This window comes from Anthonomus grandis, chromosome 1 (genome assembly GCF_022605725.1).
Source record: "Anthonomus grandis grandis chromosome 1, icAntGran1.3, whole genome shotgun sequence".
In the NCBI taxonomy this organism is placed as follows: Eukaryota; Metazoa; Arthropoda; class Insecta; order Coleoptera; family Curculionidae; genus Anthonomus; species Anthonomus grandis.
Window position 1 is genome coordinate 2,344,212 of NC_065546.1, and position 25,603 is coordinate 2,369,814.

The following is a 25,603-nucleotide window of genomic DNA, read 5'->3' on the forward strand; positions in this document are numbered from 1 at the left end:
GTTTTCTACTGCTGATGTCCGTTTGTCGGTACCCAAAAGCAGAAAAATGTTAAAAAACACCGGTGTTTACATTAAGGAGGATCTCACTAAATTACGGCTTACTTTATTAGACCGAGCAATAAACCTTTTTACAAACAAATTTGCGTGGGTGTCTAGTGGCAATATTATGTCAAGTGATGGTTCGGTGCATCGTGTAGTCTCGGAAAGTGATTTAATCAACCTTAAAAGCAATGTTGGGACTGAATAACTTAGGAACAAGTCCGAAACATCAGGTACTTTTTTATATATGATTGACTTACTAAACTCTTTTTGTTTAATTTACGACAAACTAGTTTTTTTTTCTTTTTGTTTTGGTGTAGGTGTAGGTATAATCCTTATATTTATTCTTTATTATTATTATTAAACTAACTTTTTATACTTAGGAATATACGTAGTTAGATAGTTTCTTGGCTAAGATTTTTTTTTATAACCAGAGAACTTCAGCTTTCATTTAATACAGATATATCAATTTATTACAAGTCCATAACTAGTAAGTACCTAAATCTGCAACAACTAAGTATATATTATTCCTAAAAACTTAAAACTAATCGCAATATTTTATGTCGTTAAAAATAGCACATATTAACTGTAGATCCCTGCTGGCTCATTTTGAGGATTTTAAGAATGATTATTGTAAAAAGGACTTTAGCCTGATTGCAGTCACCGAAAGTTGGCTTAGTCTTAATATTGATAGTAGTGCAATACAGATCAGTAATTATCAATTAATAAGAAATGATCGTCAAAATCTTAGGGGTGGTGGTATTGTTGCCTATGTCCGGAATGGTTTATCATATAAAATTATTTTATCTGAAAGTCATAATTTTTTTGAAAGTTTATGGGTAAAAATTTTTATTAGTAAGGAGCCATACATTTTCAGCATAGTCTATAGGCCTCCAAGTTCAAATATTCAAAGTTTTTTTTTAACTTTAGAGGAAACACTAATTGACATTTTTTCAAATTTTAATAATATAACGTGTCTAGGTGATTTTAACATTGATATATCTAAATTAAATTACAGTCATGCAACTCAGCTTATTTCTTTGTGTGAAACTTTCGATTTGAAGCAACTTATAACCGAGCATACTCGTATGACCAACAACACTAGTTCAATTATAGATCTTATTTTTACAAATCATGTTGGCATTTTGAAATCTGGCATAATAAGCTCTACATTTTCTGACCATTTTGGCGTTTTTTGTGAATTTAATGTGACGGAGTCTATTGTACAACCGCACATTGTATCTTATAGATCCTTAAAAGATATAAACCTAAACAACTTTCAAGAGGATTTGGAGGCTATTCCATTTCATTTATACTCTATTTCAGAAGTGTGTAGAGCAATAAAACCTCATTAGGTATGCAAAAGTGGTACCTGGTGATCCACCAATATTTTATGCCACTACCTTAGTTGGGTATTAGTTTCAATGTAAAATTCTTTCTTTTCGTTGATTGCAAGTAGTGCCACCCGGTTTTGGGTCAATTTATGAGTTTTGCCCATTGTTACCCACTGATAAACATTGAAAACGGTTCGCCAAAGGCGTGCAACTGGGACTTGCCTTTTACCTTATAATTAATGTACTTAAATGCTATTTTATTTTAGAAAGTTACTTTTGTTTAAATGGAATAATATATTTTTTTCACAAATTTATTGAACATAATATGTAGAGTAAAACAGTTGAAAATGTCACTTTTGGATCTGGCACTTTTTGAACAGTGTATAACAATTTTAAATTATAATAGATTGTAGTCTTCTTCGTCATCTGACGAACTGTCATCACCTCTTGACATTATAATTAAAGGATCGACTGTCTGATCGATGAGGTTGTCAAGATCCCACATTTTGTCCTCTTGCTTAATTACATGCGGGACTGCTTTTCGCCAATTCTCTGGTGTCGCTTCCGTAATGGCTTGATCAAACAGTAGCTTAACATCTTTCATTTTAAAAGTCGTGTTTTGTCTTGCTACAAATCCTTTTACCTGCGCCCATATCAGTTCTATAGGATTTAGTTCGCAGTGATATGGCGGTAAGCGCAGTACAGTTATATTATATTTTTCGGCTATATCTTCCACGGCGTATTTCATTAAACGAGTTTTGTGTAAGTTTGCTATTGCCAGCAGTTCTTTTTTTATCAAATTTGCTTCAAACGCAATACCTTTTGCAGTCAGCCAATCGATAATTTCTTGCTTTCTCCAACTTGAAGTTGGCGTCTTCTCTATTCGCCGTGAATGATAGCTTGCGTTATCCATAACCACCACCGAATTAGCCGGAAGAAATTTTATCATTTCACCAAAATAGTCCTCGAAAACGTCTGAGTTCATGTCTTCATGGTAATCTCCTGTGCGAGTCGACTCAAAGGTTAGCAGACCTTCTTTTAAAAATCCCTCTTCGCTTCCAATATGTGTGATTATAAGTCTTTTTCCTTTTCCCGAAGGTACTTTAATACCCGTAGACAGGCCTTCTATGAAAGCTTGGCGAGCACTGGTTATATTTTTGTCTTGCCACATTTTTTGGACTATATAACCTTCGTTAATCCACGTCTCATCAAGATAAAAAACTTTCTTTTGCTCCCTGCGGTACTGCTTGATACTTCTCAAGTATTGTCGTCTCCAACAAACAATTTCGTCGCTCTCCAGTAAAAGTGCTTTGCGGTTATGCTTTTCCCAGGCAAAATCCATATTTTTTAAAGTTTTCCATAAAAGTTTTCTACTTATCAACGGAATACTGTCATCTCGGCCAAGCTCCATTAAAATTTTGTCTAGGGTGGGTATTTCCTTTTTAAAATAAAAAGAGTGAACTTTTCTTCGAATTATACATTTAGCATTTTCATCAAGGACTTTTGTAGGTCGTCCTGGCTTTTGCTTGGGAGATTCCACTTGACCTGCTACTTTTCTTTCCCGCAACAATTTGAAAATGGTGGACTTTCCAATTCCACTCATTCGAGAACATTTTTCAACAATTTCTTGCACAGTAAAACTAGGGTAATCGTGTTTTATGCAATCATGTACATTTAAAATAATAACTTTTTCACTCAGCGATAGTGGAGAATTTTTAGTACATCTTTTCGTTGGACTGAATACCTCCATTTTTTAAATATTGGGATAATAATATTGTGATTACACTACAGCGTAGCAGTGACTACTAACGTTTACAATATGATTTAAAAGTATTTATAGTCTGTATATATTACCTGACCCCATTTTTGCATGTTACAAAGCGTTAAAAGATAGGTACCTATACAAAAGGATTAAAAGTATTTATTTAGTATTTAATCTCTTTCAAAATAAAGGCATTTAATCCGTGAAAATCAAATTCATAAATATTATAAGTACCTGCGCCTATGAACGAATGGCCACGAAATCCAAACAGAACGGAATTCCCCAGTTTATTGCTCTATACACTTCTGAAATAGAGTATAGTATATAAATTCGAATCCATAGATGATAGGATACATTTTTTAAACAATAATTTACTCAAATTATTCGACAAGCATGCTATAATTAAAACTATAGTTGTTCGAAAAAAAAAAGATTCTCCGTGGCTGACAGATAATATTAAACTATTGCAAAAATTATGAAATAAGGCATTAAAGGATTTTAAAACAACTAAACTGCCAGCTAAATGGAATTATTACAAACAGCTTAGAAACTATACAACAACAGCGATTAGAGCGGAAAAAAGGGCTTTTTATAGTGATAAATTTGAGAATTGTACATATAAGGATCAGTGGCGTGAACTAAGAAAAATATTGCCATCAAAGCAGAAGCAAATTCCTAAATCTTTTGTAAAAACCAACAATTTTAATTCATATTTTATAGATAGTACAAGAGTGAAAATTGTGAGAAAAAGAGTGAAAAATATTGATAATTGTGATGAGTTAATTAATTTTTATGATCAGAATGCATTACCAACCTTAAATAAGTTTTCTTTTCATCCCACTGATTATAATACTATTTCTGCAATTATATTACGTATTAAGTCTAAAGCATTCGGGGTGGATAATCTTAATATTACGTTAATTCAACTATGCTGTCCTTTTATTATACCCTTTATTTTACATATTGTTAACGAGTGTATTAATAAAAACTACTTTCCCAAATGCTGGAAAAAAGTCTTTGTGTTGCCATTGCCGAAAGTGCATAATCCAACAGATTTTAGTCAATTTAGGTCTATCAGTATTTTACCAACGTTTTCAAAAATTCTCGAACGCATTCTAGACTCTCAAATTCGTAGTTTTCTTAATAATAATGATATTTTACCACCTAAGCAATCTGGATTTAGAACAAATTATAGTTGTACTTCGGCTATGGCGGACGTTATTGATGACGTAATTCGGGCTAGGGATGATGGTAAGATTTCTGCTCTGGTGTTGTTGGATTATACTAAAGCTTTTGATTTCGTTAGCCACTCAATTTTAAAGTCTTTGTTTCATTATATTGGCTTTTCTGATGCTGCTATTAATTTAATTGTCTCTTATTTAAATAATAGGATTCAACGTGTTAAAATAGATAACGACATATCTGATCCTTTGGAAGTTGAAAGTGGTGTGCCTCAGGGTAGTATTTTAGGACCCTTGTTTTTTATCATTTACACGTCTAGATTTTATCTTCAATTAAAGCATTGTGCCCATCATTTTTACGCAGACGACACGCAGTTATATTATTCATTTTTACCAGGAGATTTTAAAATGACTGAGTTTAAAATTAATCAAGATTTACAAGCTATTTGTGATGTTTCTCAAAGCATTTATTAAAATTAAATCCTTCGAAGTCGTCTATAATGTTCATAGGTAATCGAACTAATGTAAATAATATTTTAAATGGTATAAACAATAAATTGGGGGACGAAAGAATTCCAGTTGTTGACAAATGTAAGAGTTTGGGCCTTATAGTAGATAATAATATTCGTTTTAAACATCACGTGTCTAATATTCTTAAAAAGGCATATCTTGCTTTGAAATTAATTTATTTGCATAGACACTATGTACACCATTTAAATTTAAGAAGAAATACTATTCTCATTCCGAGACATAAAACACAGTTATTTAAACGATCATTTTCTTATAATAAATTCTTTAAATTTGGATCCGGACCAATTATCAATTTCTTGTAATACTTTTCGTATAATTTAAGTTCTTTTTTTTTAACTTTTTGAATGGTTGTTTTCTTAAGTAATTTATTACAATTTTTGGTATTGGGATCATTTTATTTATTTATTTATTTATTGTCTGCAATAATGTTTCTATTTTTTGTTATTTAACAAAAAATTTAATCTGTTTTTTGGGTATTTGCAGTGTGTATTGTTTTGCTTGATGTTAAACTGTCAAATTTAGAATTTAGAACTCTTATATGTAGGTTTATTAGGTATATGATTAAAGAAAAAGCTGTATTTAATCAGTTATTAGTTAAGCCTTACTGTTAATGAGCGTTACTGAAATTACCATTTTTTTGAATGAAGTGTGGGGCCACAATGATAAAGACCAGAATCTGCCATGGCAGAATTCTGAATTTGTAGGCCTTTTATTTGCGTAAATTTATTGCTAGATTTTGTAAACTTGTATTTTTTTTGTTTCTTCTATGCAAATAAAAAATATTTATTATTATTATTATTATTATTATTATTATTTGCCTCAGCCTCCTCCTTCTTGAGTTTTTAGGCTATAACCTATCATTTTCTTTATTGTTACAGGCTAAGACTAATATCGAAGAAATAGTGTAAATACTTACCAAAGACTTTAATTAATTGTAAAGACAGTGTGGAAATCTTTAAAATAGGACCGATCTAAGACTAGTTTATACAGTTCCTAGTGAGTTCCTTCAAAATGGTGAGAGTGTATAAAAAAAAGAAACAAGACCCTTTTTACAGTGCTGAACTTTTAAAAGATGCGATCAGAAACATCCAAGAAAATCGTATCAGTATTCGTGGTGCTGCCCAGAGGTATCAAATCCCATTTTCCACTCTTCAAAAACACCTACGAGGAACCCGAGGATCAAAAAGCACGTCCAAAGGAAGACCCACCGCAATACCTGCAGCTGATGAAGAAAAATTAGTGAGAAGTGGGGTTGGGGGCTCAGCAGAAAGAAAATCTTAGAATTGGTGGGAAAGTATGTTACGAAAAATAATATAAAAACGCCATTTAAAGATGGAATACCTGGCGAGGATTTTTTTTTTATTTTTTAAAAAAAGGCACAGGCTATCTTTAAAAAAACCACAAGGACTGGAGTATGCCAGAAAAAAAAACAAATGATCCATTTGTGATTGAACAATATTTTGACATGTTAAAAGCAACCTTCAAAAATAACTAGTTTTACGCTCGATCCAAGTAAAACTAAAATTGTGGGTCAGAAAAATGCCCCTGCTTCAAGAATAACCACCGGGCCTGAAAGAGAGAGTACGACAGTTCTCATGGGTGGCAACGTCAATGAGGATAAACTGCCTCCATTAATTGTTTTTAAGGGAAAAAATCTATGGAGTACCTGGCTGGCTCCCAAGGAATCTACCTTTCCAGGTACTTCTTATGCTGCGTCACCAAATGGTTGGATGGAAACCGAAATCTTTTACAAAAATTTTTATTCGCAACGTTGTACCTGAAAGACGAATCCTGCTTTTGTATAATGAACATTCAACGCACTTAGACCCAAAACTTATCGAGGCGGCTGTCGAAAATGATATAATTGTACTTAAATTACCTCCACACTCCAGCCACCTATTGCAACCCATGGACCTAGCGGTCTTTAAGAGCCTTAAGTCACGGTGGGATTCCAAATTAGCGCAGTACCAAAGAAAACATGTGGGTGTTAAAATACCAAAGAAAGATTTTTCGGTACTTGTGAGCACAATTTGGAAAGAGACAGATCCAGCTTTACTGACATCGGGCTTTCGTAGAGGAGGAATATGCCCATTTAATAGATCTGTCATCGATCGCTCTAAATATGATCCAGAAGCTCTACGAAGATATGAAGAACGTTTGAGAAATCCCCAATCTGCCGCAGAACAACCTCTTAATGAACCCAGCACAAGAAGTCATGAAGAGCCATCGAGAGAGAAACCAACCACGCAGCAGCTAGCATCAGAACCGCGACCAGAACCAGTAGCAGGGCCAAGTAGACCAATACCAATAGCAGCACTAAGTAACGGTTCTGTATCATTTGAAGAATTGTTGCTGGAAACAGTGAGGCAATCGCCCCGTTCTAACGAAAAAGAAAGAAGAAAAAGGGTAGCTTCGGGAGCTGAAATTTTAACAGCAAAAGAAAACATAAAAAAAAGAAAAAGGCTGAGCAAGAAAAAGAAGATGAAAGAATAGCGAAAGAATTAGCAAAGAAAACAAAGAAGGAATCAAAAAAAATAATAGCAAAACATATTAATGAGAGCTCTTCAGATGAAGACGAACCGCAAATTTTAAGTGACAGTGAATCCGACGACGTCGACCTTTGAGACTTATGCAAAAAGGTTAGAGGAAGATGAAGAAGCATTTAAACAAGACGAATTGTTTCTCAAAGGGGTAGAAAACCTTAACATTGGAAACTGGGTTTTGGTCTCATTTAAAGGAAAGAAAAGTATACTTTTCTATGCTGGTCAAATAACGACGCTTGATAAAGAATCGCAACCTACCATTAAGTTAAAAAAAAAATCAAACCGAAACGCGCATAGTTCAGTGTTTCACTGGCCTGAACAAGAGAACCATCACTTAGTGTCTGCATCAGATATAGAGCGAGTTTTACCAGAACCCACTTTAGGGCGAAAAGGAGAACTAACTTTTCCAGTATCCTTTACCTTATAAAGCGTTAAATAAATAAAAAAAAACATGTGACAGCCTGTTTTGCTCAACTTACCTACGTAATATACTTTTCAGAAAAGCTTTGAGTTTTATTCCCATCATTGCTCCACGAAAAAAGTTCATAACTTCCTTATAAATTAAGATAGGTATCAAGCTATTTTTTTAATCCAGAATTTTTCATACTATAGTACACTTGCCCCAGATCCATCGGCAGAGTAAGCATATGGCAGTTAGGAGCCGTGAGTACACTTGCCCCATTCTCTGGGGCAAGTGTAATCAGCCGACATATTTTTTTTATTTTGGTTTATAAAAAAAACAAAAGCAGACAAAAAATAAATAAATATGACATTGATTTAACAAAAAAATAAGCTCTGTGCCTACTAAAAATGAATCCGATTTCTCTTTTGGTTTTTTTGTTATGAAATTTTAAAGTGCCACTATCATTTTTTTGATTACACTTACCCCACTTCACCCTATGCGAAACATGTAATAGCAATTTAATTATCATAAAATTAGCTGAAATAAGTAATATGGAGTCATTTTTTTTATTATTGATGTGCCAAAGATTCTGACATGATCTCCCAAGCCGATCGTAGATGAAAAACTATTACCAGAATCCATCTATATGGATAAGATGATTAAGAGGAAGAAGAAATGCAGAAGTGTAAAAAAGAAGTACAATAAAATAAAATAGAGAACAATAAAATAAAAATGACAAAGACCAAGATAATGGGATTGGCATAACATCGAAGATTCCGTTAGTCAAGAGCCAAAAAAAAATTCTCATCAATAAACTTTTCAACTTAATTAAAAAAAAAATCAGATGCTCTTCTGTATTAAATATTTTGAACACAATGGTTTTTCGTTAAATATGTAAAGCAAATTTTGGAAAATATAGCAAACAAAAAGCTTTTTCAATGACAAATAAGTCTACCACTTAAAAGAAACCTTAATCAGTTTACTACTTGGAGGGAACTTTAAAGGAAGTCTTTAAAGAATTTAAAGAAAACGAAGAAAAAGAATTAGCAAAACAAGATGAACAACGACAGAACAATTATGTTGGGTACGCACAATGACTGCCTTAAACAAGAAACTTTTCACAATAATAAAATAGTAACATTATAATTAAATAATAACAAATTTGAAAATACAATGGGAAATCAAAAATAATGAGAAAGGGAAATCGAAATTAAAAAGTTCTTAAGCAAATGCGAGAGGAAGATGCAGAAAAATAAAAAGAAGAAGAATCGGAAAAAATAAAGAAGTAAAGATAAACCCTTACAAGGCAATATTGTTGGGATTAAAAAATGTAACATCTACTAGAAAAATAATAAAAGAAAGGTGTAAAAAAATAAGAAGAACAAAAATATAAAGCTAAACAACAACAAGTCAATTAACGAAATTACACGGAGACATTGCTGTTAGTTGCAATTTTTATTTTTTTATGATTCCCTAAATGTATTATGTATTTTGAAGGCTTTGTTTATAAGGTTTTTGATTAAGTTCGTGATTTAAAATGTTTAGAAAGTCTGTTAAAAAAGGTTTTGCAATGACGAACAAGTCTATTATTTAAATGGCAACTTTAAATTAAGAAGGTCAAGAGTACTAAAATAAAGAAGACAAATGTTTTTTATTGATCAACACGTCAAGCACGCAACCTTTATAAAAGATAAAAGGAAAGTTATGAAAGATGCTAAAAAATATAAAAATAATAAATGAAAATTCGGAAACATGCTTGAATGCACTATAAGAAATCAAAAATAATCATAAAGGGAGACCAAAAATAAAAAGTTGGCAAACAAAACAAGCAAAAAGAAGATAATAATCATAAAATTACAATAGTTAGGGAAAAGCAACATTTTCTAATATTCATCATTTAGTCTTATTAGAATTTATAGCATTTGTGCATATGTATTTTATTTCCTTTTATTATTAGAAATTTTGTCGGGTTTTTTAGTTTATATTTTTTAGTTTTACTTTTTTTTAAATATTTTTTTATCAACAATCCTTAATAAAAACATAAAAATTATTCAAAAATTAAAATAAAACCAAGAAGATAAAATCTCTAATGTTTGCTTTTAATTTTAATTAATTGCCTCTTTTTTAATTTGATGCCATTTGATTAATTTTTTTTTAATTGAATGCCGATTTAAGGGGTATAAGTTTATGAACCCTTAATTTTAATTTAGAAGAAAATTGGTTATAAAACGTTGATTCTAGCAATTATAAATGACAATTTGTTAAAACAATTTTCTCTATATTTGGTAAGACCCAACTTTTCCTTATATTATATACAGACGTACCTCTAGAATAGTGTTTTCACAGCTAATCCAATAAATAACTTAAGGAAGCTCCCAACTATTCGACGAAAGACAAAAGAATCGTCAAATAACCGAAGAACAAATAACGGACTCAACAAACAATAAAGTCTTTTTGCGATGTACAAACGTGTTAGAAAATGCGGTGTTCACTAGCCAAAATTTTTCTGAACACAACTCGGTGGGCACATTCGGCGTCTGTTAAGCGTCAAGACGCCTTTTTACGTCACGCCAATTCCAAAATTAGAGTCTTTATACCGACGGTAATTCTCGGTAGAAAGTCTCTCTTTTTCTCTCTCGTTTAAAATAGAACCAACGTGATTTTAGTTTTTTTTTTTTTTTTTTTGAAAAAAGTTCATGTTGGGTGGGAGGTTTAGGTCTTTGTTAGGAAATATTCATTGTTTATATGTTTTATTGTGTCAGATTATACCGGAAAAAAGATTTTCTTTTTTGGAAATTTATGAATACTGAACAAATTGATGAAGCATTTAGCTTGGACTGAAAGAGTCTAAATGTTGAAGAATTTTTGGAAAAAATTTTGCAAAAAATCTTTGGGGAAGTTTTATGGTACTTTTCTTGCGACCTCTTTTTATTGATATATTTAGGCTGTACTGCTAACACACTTAAAACAATAATGGTTCCTTAAATAGAATTTTCGTGCACGTCACTCATTTATTTAGATCATAGACCTGCTGAACGCAAAAAGGAGATCGAGAAGTTTTGAAAATTGACCGAATTTTCGATAGGAACATCCTAGAAATACGATTTATTGAAATGTCGGACATTTAATAAAATTAATATTTTTTATCAAGAGAAAAGGTTCTGACTGCAGTAGTGTCTATTTGCCGTGAGAAGAAATTCAGATAATCCCATATAAATTCCAAAATTTCTAAAAACCTGCAATTTAGGTGTTTCATATTTTTTTAGAAATTCCAGGAATAAATCTATAATGTTTCTGTAAGAATACCTTTAAATAATTATGAATGACTGAAGAAGCAATTAAAAAAGTCCAAAATTTAAAAAAATATACAGGGTGTCCAAGATAAGAATCCTAAGCATGGGAATCTCGGTACCTGTTGGAGATACAGCTTCGGTTAAATTAGGAAAAAGTTGTGCACTTTGAAGCGTATTTACATGCCGTTGAGAAACTTCAAAAGTTTCCATGGTCTGCTGAGATATTTGGGAAAAAAGGAAATTTGCTAATATCGATTTTATTTTTTCCTGGCTTTATTTTAAAAGATATCAAAAAACTATTGACACTTTTAAAGTAGTACGTGATGGCGCTTTTAAATTTTATATCCGACGTTTCGTTTCCGAGAAACCACCATCAACTTTATTTATTTATATGGCGCGAAAAGAAAGTACACTCTGTATCTGATTCCATTTTTTATTACAAATTCAACCATGTATCACATGTCACATTTTGTTTGTTAGTTAAAAGGAAAAAAACAATTTTTCTTTTTTTTTAAACATATTATTAAGTAGGCTTTGGAAACAAATGCTTTGACACTTTGACGTAAATGCCTTTTACCCTGTCACATATTTTTTATTAAATATTAATTGCCCTTGTTGTTACCGTGATTGTCGAGGTGTTGTTTGTTGAGTAATTATTGTTATTATTATTCACTGTTGTCGTTATTATTGCTAAAATTGTGTTATTATCTTCAAATATGCCTGGTGGTCATTATAGTCATGAAGAGAAGTTTGACATGCTGTCGTGCTACATTTTGTGCTACAAAAATACTGTAAATACAGCAGCAATGTATCTTAATAAATTTCTAGATAGAAAGCAACCATGTAAATCCATTTTCTTAGAGTTGGCTCCAAATTTAAAAGAATATGGTTCGTTTAAAAAGCCTGTTTTATCTCGAAAAAGGAACCTCTTGAAGAAACTCAAAATAATGTTTTACAAGCAGTTATTGAAAACCCCGAGATATCAACCAGGCAAATTAAAAAAAATGTAGGAGTGGCCAAATCTACAGCTCAGTTTATTTTACGTAAAAACAGATATCACCCCTACAAACTTAGAATTTGCCAAGGACTTAAACCTGGGGATTTCGAACGACGTCGGCATTTTTGTGAGTGGTATACACGTGCCTGTGAAAAGGATTTTAATTTTCCATCAAAAATCATATGGTCCGACGAAAGTATGGTCACTAATAATGGTATCTTTAACTGCCGCAATAGTCATTACTGGGTCCAACAAAATCCGCGTTAAAGAAAATATCTAGACATCAACAACGTTTTGGGTTTAATATGTGGTGTGGAATTTTAGGAACCAAAATACTAAGTCCATTTATTTACCATTATTCATTAACAGCAGAACGATATCTTAATTTATTGCAAAATGATTTAGAAGACTGCTTAGATGATTTACCTCTGGCACAAGTCAATAGCTGTTAGTTTCAACAAGACGGGGCTCCTGCACATAATTCTGGGCAAGTTCGACAGTACCTTTCGCAGCGTTTTCCTGAAAAGTGGATTGGAACCTCCAGTGAAGTGTCTTGGCCAGCGCGATCCCCGGACTTAACCCCTTTGGACTTCTTCCTTTGGGGATTTATTAAAAACCGAGTCTATCAACATTCTTTTGGAACTGAGCAGGAGTTACGAGAATGTGTGACGGCCGCTTTTCAAAGTATTACTCCAGAGATATTGCGTGATGTTTTAACTGCTACTGTAAAAAGATCATCCTTATGTCTAGAAAATAACGGAAACCTGTTTGAACACCTGTTTTCAATTAAATTTATAAAAAGCGTTAATTTATTTGCTTTTTTCGTTATTTTTAAAATGTATTCATTATTTGTTGCATATCATTAGAAAAATCATAAAACATTTGTTTCTAAATAGATATTAAGAAAAAAGTGACAGACTCGGTAACAGGTACTTACATACGTCAAAGCATTTGTTTCTAAAGCTTACTTAAAAAATATGCTAAAAAAATAGAAAATTTGCATTTTTCCTTTCAACTAACAAAAAAAATGTGACATGTGATACATCATTTAATTTGTAATAAAAAATGGAATCAGATACAGGGTGTACTTTCTTTTCGCGCCATATAAAAAAATAAAGTTGATGATGGTTTCTCGAAAACGAAACGTCGGATATAAAATTTAAAAGCGCCATCACGTACTACATCAAAAGTGTCAATGAGAAAGTGTCAATAGTTTTTTGATATCTTTTAAAATAAAGCCAGGAAAAAATAAAATCGATATTGGCAAATTTCCGTTTTTTCCAAATATCTCAGCAGGCCATGGAAATTTTTGAAGTTTCTCAACGGCATGTAAATACGCTTCAAAGTGCACAACTTTTTCCTAATTTAACCGAAGCTGTATCTCCAACAGGTACCGAGATCCCCATGCTTAGGATCCTTATCTTGGACCCCCTGTATACGTAGGTACTTAAATCAAATTGTGACTATAAGATGTGCTTACATTTTTCTAAAGCATCTGATAGTATTGATATTTCTTCAAATCTATTCAAAGACTATGACCTTACAACCTTAAAAAGGATTGTATTTATGAAGAAATTTGTAATGACGTTTTGGTAAGCATTTCAACGACATTAAAATAAGACTAGAATAAATAAAATTGTAACATGTATTATTGATATACAGGGTGTTTTTTATATATTGCGACAAAATACAGGAACGTGTTCTTTGGACAAAAATTCGCAAAAAAGTTCCTATAAACATAGGTCCTAAACCTTTTAGATTTTGAGCTACAGGGTGGTAAGGTTTTAACAAAAAAATTATTTTTTTTTCGATAACGTAAATACCCCTGTAGATATTTGTCCAAAGATTGGTATGCAGGGTCTGTGTATCCAGAGCCATTTACCAACAAACTTTTAACATTTTTATGTTCTCCAGTGGCGTGTGTGCGGGTTTTCCGCTGAATACATTTATAGAGAAACATGGTACGCCACTGGTTTTGCTTGTATTAAAAAATATTTTTAAATTCCCCGTTTTATTTGCAACATTTTTGATCCCTTGGACTTTGTCTATTAGATGCACGGTTTTCGCACAAGAAATTAAAAAACATTTTTCTACTTTGACTGATCGCTAAAATTAATTTTTTCTATGATCGTTATAAAAAGAAGTTTTTTTTTTTAATTTTATTTAAAATTTCATTGTAGTTCATAATATGCCATTTTATTTAACATATTAAAAATATGTTAATTAATAGATAATCACATTCTTGTTTAAGAGTTTAATCTTTTTACCACATTCTTCCTCTGCCCATGATAAAGTTAATATTTTTAAGATTTTGTTATATTTTAAATTTTAAATCATAGTCACTGTGAGTCCGCCAGTTGACAAGATTAATTTGTTAAAAAAATTCAAATTCAAATTCAAATTCAAAATTGTTTATTTTGCCAAAAGTAAAAAAATACAAGTATCATTTAGTTACACATAATATATACAGTTGACAAAAAAGGACCAATTCACGATTACAAAACCGGTAACAGCGACCGCTGAGCGGACGCCTGCGAAAGGACCCTTAACCTAATACATAGCTACTATAATAAATACAAAAAAAAATAAAATAAAAATAGTACATATAAAGTATGCAAAGAAAAATAAATAAAAAACTACTTAATAAAATAATTCCCAAAAAAAAAAATTAAAGAAAACAAAAAACAAAAAGACAAATTAAAAATAAGTGTTCTGAAGAGAATGGGTAACAATTACACAAATAATGAAATGTGCGATATGCACTTCATTTATGGACTGGCTAACGGAAATGCACGAGAAGCCTTGCGTATTTAATTTATGCTGAACGTTACCCGAATCGTGTTATTCCTCATCACTCCATGTTTACGATTTTACACCAACGTCTAAGTGAAACCGGCAGCTTTAAAAAACTTACCGCTGAAATCGAACATCCCCGAACAGTTACTCCTCAAATTGAAGAACAGGTGCTCAATGAATTCGAGAAAGATCCCACCACAAGCACTAGGAAAATTGCTCAGACGGTACACATTAGTAACTTTACAGTTTGGAATATTCTTAAAAGAAACCTTTTATACCCATATCATATTCAGCGGGTGCAGGCACTTTTGCCAGGCGATTTTCCGAAAAGAACGGCTTTGTGTTGGCGTTGGATGCAAGAACGCATAAGCACAGATTTAACTAGCTACGCTCGTTAAATCTGTGGCATAAGGCAAGATGCACCTTTTATAAGAAAAATACTTTTCACCGAGGAGGCTAATTTCTCCAGGGACGCAATAATTATGAACTTCCACAATAACCACATATTATTATAGCATTATGAGAACCCACATGCTGTGGCAGAAAACCGTCATCAGTACCAGTTTTCACTTAATGTATGGGTCGGCATTATTGAAAACTTTCTCATCGGTCCGTTTTTTTTACCAGCAAGGTTGACTGGACAAGTGTATCAAGAATTTCTTAAAAATGAATTACCAGCGATGCTAGAAGATGTCCCCATTCAGCTGAGGCAGCAAATGTTTTTTTACATGACGGTGCTTCAGTCCATTTTAGTTTAGTGGCTCGGATATTACGTATCCAAATCGTTGGATAGGTCGGGGAAGTATTCACCCTTGGCCCCCACGGTCTCCCGACTTAAATCCGCTGGATTTTTTTTTGTGAGGCCACCTTAAATCACTGGTTTATAGAAATCCAATTAATAATGTGGAGGAATTGCGTAATCGCATTATAACGTCTTGTGACATAATTCGGCAGACTTCAGAATTTTTTGAATGTGTCCGCCAATCAATGCGACGTCGATTAGATGCTTGTATTGATGTTGGAGGAGCACACTTTGAACAACTTTTGTAAAAATAATAATATTACTTAAATAAATAATAAAAAATGAAATATTTTTTTGTCACTTAAAAACTTGTATTTTAAATTAAAGATTGTAGAAGCAAAAGTTTTAAATCCTCGGTTACATTTTTTTAAATTGGGGTGGCTTTTGTACTAAATTAATTAATAAAAATTTTATTATTTATTATTAAAATTGCAATAAACTAAAAAAAAAACGAATAATTACTAGAATAAAAAAAGTCTAATCAAATCTGAGCAACATGTCCATGGTTTTTAATTTTTTGTGCGAAAACCGTGCATCTAACGGACAAGGGATCAAAAATGTTGCAAATAAAACGGGGAATTTAAAAATATTTTTTAATACAAGAAAAACCAGTGATGTACCATTTTTCTTTATTAAAGTATTCAGCGGAAAACCCGCACACAAGCCACTGGAGAACATAAAAATGTTAAAAGTATGTTGGTAAATGGCTCTGGATACACAGACCCTGCATACCAATCTTTGGACAAATATCTGCAGGGGTATTTAAGTTATCGAAAAAAAATCATTTTTTTGTTAAAACTTTACCACCCTGTAGCTCAAAATCTAAAAGGTTTAGGACCTATGTTTATAGAAACTTTTTTGCGAATTTTTGTCCAAAGAACACGTTTCTGAATTTTGTCGCAATATATAAAAAACACCCTGTATTGAGCTTTTTTTTAAAGAATTTAATAGTATCAACATCTTTTTTCAATTCATGAAAAAATATCCAATAACTCAAAAGCGGTAGTATTTACAAAGATATTTGTTATAACCTATATCATCAAGAAACTCTATTTTCTAAATCCACTATGGAAAACTAGGGAATAACTTGAAAACGGTTGTATTTTACAAAGAAATATATAATGACGATTTTGGTAGATATTTTATTGGCTTTTATATAAAACTAAAATAAATAAAATTCCTACATAATATAATATATTTACTTTTTTTCAAGCATTTGAAATTTGTAATGATTTTTAGGATCAATAAACTCATCAGATTTCATATGAAATTAAAATTAATCAAATATTAACTTTTTTTAAGAGCATCTGACAATACCACGATGTTTTAAATCTAATTTAATTTAAGTTTAGAAGTTTCTAGTTCCTTTAACAGTTTCAAAATTTATTGAAATTTGATTTTCACGTGTCTGTTTTTGATAAGAAAGCTAGAAAAACAGTACAATTTCTATTAAAAGCTGCATTGTAGATATTTTGGAAAATTAAAGAAAAAATCTTGGCAATGAAGCTGGTTTGAATTGATTGAAGTTGGTTGAATTACTTATTTTATTTCAATTAACATAAGGACCTAATAAAAAATTAAGAGAGTATTCATTTACAATGAGACCATCGAGAAAAAAAATAGAAAATATAATTTTGGAAAGCTTATTGAAAACTCCTATGAACAAAGGCTTCAATTTAAAAGTCTTTTTCACAAAATCTTTTTTTCAACTTTTTTTACAGCCATAGGTCAAAGAAGGTTCCTAAAAAATTTTTTCAAAAATTAATTTTTTGTAGAGAATACTGAGAAAATTGTAGAAAAACGTTTGTTCTATTAATCAGTTTTTCAGTTAAAGGAAATACTTATTAAAATTTGTTGTGTATTTTGAGAAACTTAAGACATTTTGCGTTAAAAATCAATCAATATAGACTTCGATATTGATATTAAAAAAGAACTCGTTCAATTAGAATTATTATGGCCACTTACCGTCATTGTAGTAGTTATTTTCGTTGATCTTCTAACAGTACTAACAGGAGATGATATAATCCTAGACGTCGTTGATGTTGACTTTGCACACGCTTCCATTCCAGATAACATCACTTGAGATCCTTAAACAACCATTAAAAACATTCCTCATATACCTATTATCAAATTATCAATAATTCTACCTATAAACTTATTTAACAACCCTCTGGCAGCAATATCCTCTTCAGTGTCCCCTTCCTCATATTCTTCATTTTTCATTCTTGTGATCACATCTTGGGCGTCAGTAATCCTACTTTTATTTGACAAGAACGTTTCACCGCTTGACTTGATAGTTCTCACAGTTACTGTACTACTATCGGCTTCTCTGTCATCAGCTAATAATAAGAATAGAATGGAAAAATTTCAGTTTTGAGCAAATGAAGTATAAACTCATGTACCTGGAGAAGATTCTCGGCTTGGCTCACCTTCGCCGTTCGTACTCTTGAAGCTGGAACTGCGCAAGATCAAACCTGCCTTTGGATAGGTTGTTTGCCGTTCATTCTTCAAACTTTCAACTAGGAAACAAATTTTTTTTGAAGATTTTAAGATATTGCTGGATATACCTTGTTATATTTAGTTGCTAGTAACGTTGCTAAATCGGATTCTCGATCGTTTAGATCACAGGAGAGGCTTTATTATTGAATTAGAATATAATTTTATTAGTAAGAAAGGTTTTCTATTTTTTTCTGATAGTACAAAGCCGATTTTCGTGGAATTGGTAAGACCCGTGGTTACTCTGATAGTCAGGCGGCTCTAAAAGCGCTAGATTCCCCTACCTGCAGTATAGAGTAATATAGAGTAATATGGTATAGAGAAATATGGAGCTGCAAAAACGAGCTCATACTACTTGGAGAAAGGATCAAAATTACCCTAACATAGATTCTGGAACATGCTGGCCTTACAGGAAATGAACCGGCTGACAAGCTAGCCAAAAATGGAGCAGAATCCACCTGATAGGTCCATAACCTGCATTAGGCATTGCCTACAATACGGCAAAACATACAACCACAACTCTGGTGCATAACAAAGCAAAGTGCTACTGAGAGGGCTTTCATACCGGACCTTAGAACAGTGAAAGGCTAGAATTAGCATTGTCGTAGAACTATCGGCAGTTTCTTTGCTTGCAACATCTCTGATGCAATGATTTCAAATGCTTATGTAGAAATGGCAAAAACAAAACACTTTATAATATCCTACAAGTTTGTCACTTATTTTAACAGGAACAAAACAATACTCTTAATTCCTCTTTAATGATATCAAGCATGCTTTTAAATTAAATATGATATGGTACTCTATAAATAAGTCAATAATCAAAGTTAATAGAATGTAGATAACGTATATTAGAGAAAAACGCAATAACATCGCAACGCCGCTCGATTGGATTGTTGATTCCACCGACACAAGTAATCCAGTGGCGAAGCGTGAACTTTTTTTTCGGATAGACAAACAATAAAAATCGTTAATTAGCAAAAAATGTATATTTAATATTATTCATTTTAATGAAATAGAGAATGAAAGCGTATGAAATATTAACTCAAAGAGAAAAATTATGTAGTAATATAAAAAAGTAAAAATAATTACTACTAGCATAAAAAGATAGATAAATAAAAATAAATACTGCTTACAAAAAAACACAACATAGGTATAACTATAACTTATAAATCCATAATAACCATTATTTTAAAATTAATTAAAGACAAATAAAAACACAACTTAAATACAATTGCCAATATCGAACAGTCGTTCATAAATAACCACTAAAAAAACCTGTAAGATGTATTGCGGTCGACCAGATCAAGCGTGTCCATAAACAATAACCCTCAACAGCATAATAAAATAGCTGGTCGACTTCGATAGACAAAAGATCGAATGTCTTTCCCGCGAGTAAATTTTGCATAGGACGTAATAGGCAGAATGCTGATGCGGCGGGACCTCTGCCACCTGCTTGATGCGTATATGGTTCGATTAATTGCTCTAAATTTCGGAAGACAAATATCAATATGTCTTTCTGAGGCTCGCATACAATAATTGGGTGTCAGCCCTGCATTTTTATTTTAATTGGTGCGTCAGGCGGGGCGCGCCTTAGATATTATAGATAGATAGATATTATAGCCGTTTAGATACTATATAATAATAGTAAGGAGCGACTACGTTCTGTGTTCGTCAAAAATTATTTTCATGATAAATATTTATTATTAATAAATTATGCTTTAAAATATAAACAATAATACCGTTTATGAACTTTTTATGCGCTTTTTTAACATTTTCCACTAAGGAGTAAAGGTACTTATCTAATAAAAAGCATTTTTATGGAAATTAAATATTTTATAATTATTATAGATTTTTTAATAATTTTTTATTATTCTACGTTTATGATGACGGTTGTGCTTTGATATGATTGATGTTGAATTGAAACAAAGTTGTTGTTTACTAACTACTAAAATTTACTAAACCTTTCAATGTTGTAAGTACCGGACGCAACAAGAAAGGTAATAGATACCATAAGGGAACCTTACAGAAGTATTTAAAAGCCCTAATGGGAATGTATATCGGCCACATGAATAGGATTGGTTTGGGAGAAACCCCCGAATGCAGACTATGCATGGAGGAATACGAGGCGGAAAAGATTAATAATACTTTTCTCAATTAAATTATCGAACGCTTAAAGAGAGCGGACTTGATTGGGGAAGTAGAAAAACAGAAAGAAATAGATCTAGGGTCGCACTTCGCAGTGGAGGGACACAAGGTGCCCTACTCACAACAAACCTAACGTACTCTTTTTTTGGCAAGTTTGACAGCTAAGTGAGAGGTATTATTCTGCCACTACTTGAAAATGATGAATGATGTAAACAAACAGTTGCTGAAATGAATTGGTTATTAGCAATTAAAGAGTTGATATTTTTTTTCTTCTGTCTGTTTGATTAACAAATGAAGACGAATTTTTTGATCCTCCATCCCTTGATCCTTCATCCCACTTTTTTCAAACCGTTGTATTTTTCTTGAATCCAAAATAAATGATGAACAATGTCAGGTAAATTTGCAAGGCTATAAACATCTTATTGCCCGAATTAACTTTAAATTTCCTTTCCTTTAATTTAACTTTTCTTTATTAGGTAATTAGTAACGTACCTCTAATAAAACTTTCCTGTGAAATAACTGAAAACAATATAATATACTTAACTACCACTTTTTCCCCTCTTTAAAATTTAAAGCTAATTGAGATTTCATCTTGTAAATCAATAAACGGCGGACAATCTAAACATAGCCTCCTTCTGGACTATATTAGAAAGATTAATCCAAGTCTAAAGGGAGTCTGAGCAATAATTGGTAAATACAAAACGCCAAACAGCTGATCTAAGACGTGACGTTTTCCCTTACTTTGGTCAAAACCCAAATCGCAGAAACGCATTGGAAAATACCAACTAAGAATCATTCCGCTGAAAATTGGCTTTTCAAATAGCAGAAATTTCATGATTTATTGTAGTAGTAAAGAAAGAGTACATGAGAAGATCGGATTCCCAAATCATATGCAGAAGGATAAAACATATCAACGATCAGTAAGATAGACAGTAACCAGTATTTGTGGAATAACCGTATGATACGGGATATCAGGCAATTAGGAGATAAAAGATTTTTGGAAAAAAATTACTTTGCAAAAAACAATATTTTCTTAAGGTTGAAAAGCATACAAGATTACTTGATGTCTGAAAGTGTGCACAAATCTTGAAAGACCCAGGACACGAAAAAATTTACAGGAAAATAGCTTCAATGGCATAAATATTTTTCTGGAAAGCCTGGAACAAAATAAAAAATTTCTTTAAAAATATAAAACAAAAAACACTTTTTTTAAAAGGAATTTGAAATGCAGACACAAAAATTATTTTAAGAAAATCCTAGAAAATGTTAACGAAAAATGTAGAGTTTTTGTAAAATATAAAAATTTTCAACGAATGCTTAAAATTAAGCGAAATATTATTTAAAACTGAAAAAAATTTTGTCAATGCACGAAAGAAAAATAATCTTAGAACATCGAAAGGCTAGAATCCGCATTTCCAAGGAACTATGGGCAGTTTGTTTGCTTGCAACATCTCTGATGCAATGAGGCCAAGTACTTGTGAAGAAATTGCAAAAAATCACACTATAATATAAAAAAAAATTAAACTTATTTTGATAAACATAAAGCAATACTACTGTTCCCCTTTAATAATATATGAAGCATTTTTTTAATAAAATATGATAAATATTCTAAAAAGAAGTCAATGTTGAAAGGTAATTGAATGTAGACAACGTATGTTAGAAAAAAGGGCAACAACATCGGCCCCCCGCATTGATACCAGTTTGGAAAAGAACAAAAAGCATTAAAACTGCAGGGCAAAGTGGTTCAGTTTGCTGATGATACCACCATTTTATGGAATCATAGAGATTCTGATAATGTTAGAGCCCAGGTTTTTAAGGATCTTAAGATTTTATCGGAGTGGTGTGCTGCAAACAGGCTTGTATTTAATGTGGGCAAAACCTTTATTATGGGATTTAAGTGTGACGTTCAGGGCCTTATGTTTAGTGAAAACTCCCCCTTGCAAAACAAAGAAAGCTGTAAGTTCCTTGGTATTACCATTGATGGTCGCCTTCGCTTCGAAGATCATATCCTAAATCTTGCATCAAAATTATCCTCTGGATGCTTTGAAGTAAGAATGGCGGGGCATGAGCTGGGAGGGGTAGTTGCACGTTCAGTGTACTTTTCTCTTATTGAGTCCCACCTTCGTTATGGCTTGCTTTTTTGGGGTTTAAGCAACAAGGGATTATTAAACATAATTTTTGTGATTCAAAAAAAGGCAGTTAGATACCTATGTTCCGCTGGGTTAAGAGATTCTTGTAAACCTCTCTTTATATCTCAAAAAACCCTAACTCTTTTTTCTCTTTTTATCTTAGAAACAGCTACTCTTATTCATAAATGTCCTAAACCTCTCTCTAACACTGGTCATATGACTCGCCAAGTTAACGATTTTCCCTTACCAATCCCTACATCCTCCCTCACCAAGAACTCACTTATATACCTTAGCAAAAAAATGTACAACCATGTTCCTCTATGTATCAGACAAATTTTAGAAGTTAAGAGATTCAAAAAGGAATTAAAATCACTTTTATTATCCAGGGCATATTATAGCCTTGACGATTTTTTTAATGATACGTTTTAACCTGTGACATCATTTTAGTGTTTTAGTTTTGTTTCCTGTTAAATAATTTAATTTTCTTCTTCTAAATTCTGTGTTATTGACAGCTTTACTTATTTTTTAATGAAATTTATCAAAAAGATGCTTTTTTTTTCTCAATCTGTTTTGTTATGATTAATTTTGGTAATGTGTGTAAATTTTATGGTAAAGTGTTTTAGATGTTATGTTTGTTTGAAATTTGAAATTTAAAGTGAATTTGGAATTTTTTAGTTTTTAGGATGCTTGTACACAAGATTTTGTTGTCTTACGTAATATAGCACATTTTCTTTCTTTCTTTCTTTCTTTCTGAAAAGATGCAAGACTTGTCAAGGACATGTGAAAATTTAGTAATAGTCGGTGACTTTAATTTTCCTAGTTTAAAATGGCCGCTTACGTTATTTCCTGAACCACACAATTTTGAAACCTATTTTAGTTACTTAATATTAAATAGTAATCTGTCCGAACTCATCACTGAATCAACCAGATACAGACAAAACCAGGAACCATCGACCCTCGACTTATTACTAACAAACGAAGAATTTCTTGTTTGCAATATTAAAATCGAGGACCCTATTGGAAAATCAGATCATAATATAATCAATGCAGAACTTCAATTTTCTACAAAATCCTACAATGGAAAACAGAGCACTAGTCAAAATAAATACTTGGTGACAAATTTTGAACATGTCTGTAATGATCTAGGAAAGTTGGACTGGGACGAAATGTTTATATCCTGTGAGTCCTCATCTGAAATGTGGTCAATTTTTTATAATATTCTTTGCGACTCTATTACTTTAAATTCTCAAGAAAAACCAATGCGACAGAAAGCAAAGAAACCTTGGGTAAATAAAGATCTTTTTAACATGGTTAAGAAAGAAGATTAAATAAATTAATCTTAAATCATGGAAAATGTAAAAAATTATTTCCGTCCCTGGAAAACATAAAACATAAGTGAAATGCTTATTAAGACTCACCTGCACTATCAATAAATTTCTTAGAAATTTCTTTTACTGACCCCCTTCGGCTAATTTTTGTAGTTTTGCTTGTAGATTTTTCGGTACTATCGCATATTTCCTGCAATAAAAACAATGCATAAATACTTCGAATAAAATACAGCGCATGCGCAATTACTTTTTTATTATTAGTTAAAGTTTTCAAGGAGGGCGTATCCTTGTAACCAAATTTCTGCGTTGTAGTGACACTTGTCACATTTCCATCCATAGATACAGGCCCGTCTTGCCTTAAATCGTTCGGATCGCTCGAATATTTCGTAACACTTATTTGTCCAACCGGCTCTTGGTCATTTTCGGAATAATATTCGCTTCGAATCACCGTCCCTTGAACTAAAATACAAAAATTGCAGTAACTTCATTAGCAAGAAAAATATAATAGTTACCTTTAATATTCTCGTTCTTATTCTGAGCTCTCAAAGCTTTTAATCCAAATAAAGGAGTACCATGTTCATCAGTAGGGCCCACTCCATAACTAGAGGTTATTATGTCAGTGCCCTTAACTTCTTTTGCTGGACTTGTTCTTGTAGTTTTTTTTGTACTGGTGTTGGTGCTAGTTTGACTTTTTTTTGCACTAGAAGCCACTGTTTGTTTGGTATTTCTTAGGTTTCTCTGCTTAACCCATTCGGGTTGATTATCTTCTATTATCTTTTTCGTTGGTGGAGTTACTTTCTTTAATGTGGTAAAAGATTTTTCTGTAGTTTTTGTGGTTGTCGTCCTAGTTCCTTCTGGAACAGTTTCGGTAGTCTGAATAGTAGTGACTTTACCACCAGGTATGATTTCTATCGATTCAGATACTCTTTTTCCAGGAACAGTTCTCTGTGGACTTGTGGTGTTACGCTCAGGACTCTTAGCTTTAGTTACAAGAGATGAAGATTCAGTCGATGATCTTCGCTCGTTATAAGAATATGATGATTGGTACTCTGAACTTTGTTCCACACTGCTCCTTCTCTCGGTAATATCAGTTTGATTAAAGCAGCTACCATCTACTACAGTTTTCCTATCAGGGCTTTTGGATGGTTTGATTGTCTTGAACGGACTAGAACCTCTACGTTTTTGCTCTATCTTAATCTCAACATCTTCTAGTTTATCTTCCGGACTACGAGTAAAACTGCTCGATTGAGTTTCAGTTATTTTGGTTGTCTTGATCGTCTTTGATGGGCTGGATCCTCTGCGGGTAATAGCTTCCTGAGGAATTGTTTTTCTGCTGGTAATATAGCTTTCCAATTTGCCTTCTGATGTCAGTTTCTTAACTAGTCTGATTTGGGTTCGAATCTTACGGCGTAAGTCATATCCGACAACTTTCTCCAACTGAAAATATTTACCAAAAGTTAGAGCTTAAGTTGTTTAATTTTTAACTACTTATATTGAATTGTAATGAATATGAGACTGGAAAAGCAGATAACAAAGTTATTCTAATTATAGGGTGTCGTCTGATTAAGAATTTGTTACGAACAATGAAGAGATCTTTCATTAACCCTAAATTTTCGCAGCAGTATTGCATACGAGTACTTCATAAATGAAGCATGATACCGTAAGAGGTTGAAAGAGCAAATCTTGGAAATCCAATAGAGGAAGATACTTGAGTACTGTTGGAAGCAGGAAAGCAATCTTTTCCCAAAATCTCAGTCCCCAGAGCACTGAACTCTAACTAAAGCAGTATTAATTCATACTGAAATGAGGGAAATGAGTAAGTCT

At 32.2% G+C, this 25,603-nt stretch overlaps 1 protein-coding gene across 9 annotated transcripts in view; it reads right to left on the reverse strand.

Moving 5' to 3' along the window:
- LOC126745345 (titin) overlaps window positions 1-25,603 on the reverse strand; it is a 139,601-nt gene that overhangs the window by 59,838 nt on the left and 54,160 nt on the right. For all 9 annotated transcript variants that reach the window (XM_050453148.1, XM_050453158.1, XM_050453191.1 and 6 more), the window contains 6 exons: window positions 24,292-25,216; window positions 24,027-24,238; window positions 23,870-23,969; window positions 18,084-18,200; window positions 17,829-18,020; window positions 17,647-17,768 (listed from right to left, as the gene is read on the reverse strand). In XM_050453148.1, coding sequence (XP_050309105.1) covers window positions 17,647-17,768; window positions 17,829-18,020; window positions 18,084-18,200; window positions 23,870-23,969; window positions 24,027-24,238; window positions 24,292-25,216 — 1,668 coding nt within the window. The remainder of the gene's footprint in view (window positions 1-17,646; window positions 17,769-17,828; window positions 18,021-18,083; window positions 18,201-23,869; window positions 23,970-24,026; window positions 24,239-24,291; window positions 25,217-25,603) is intronic.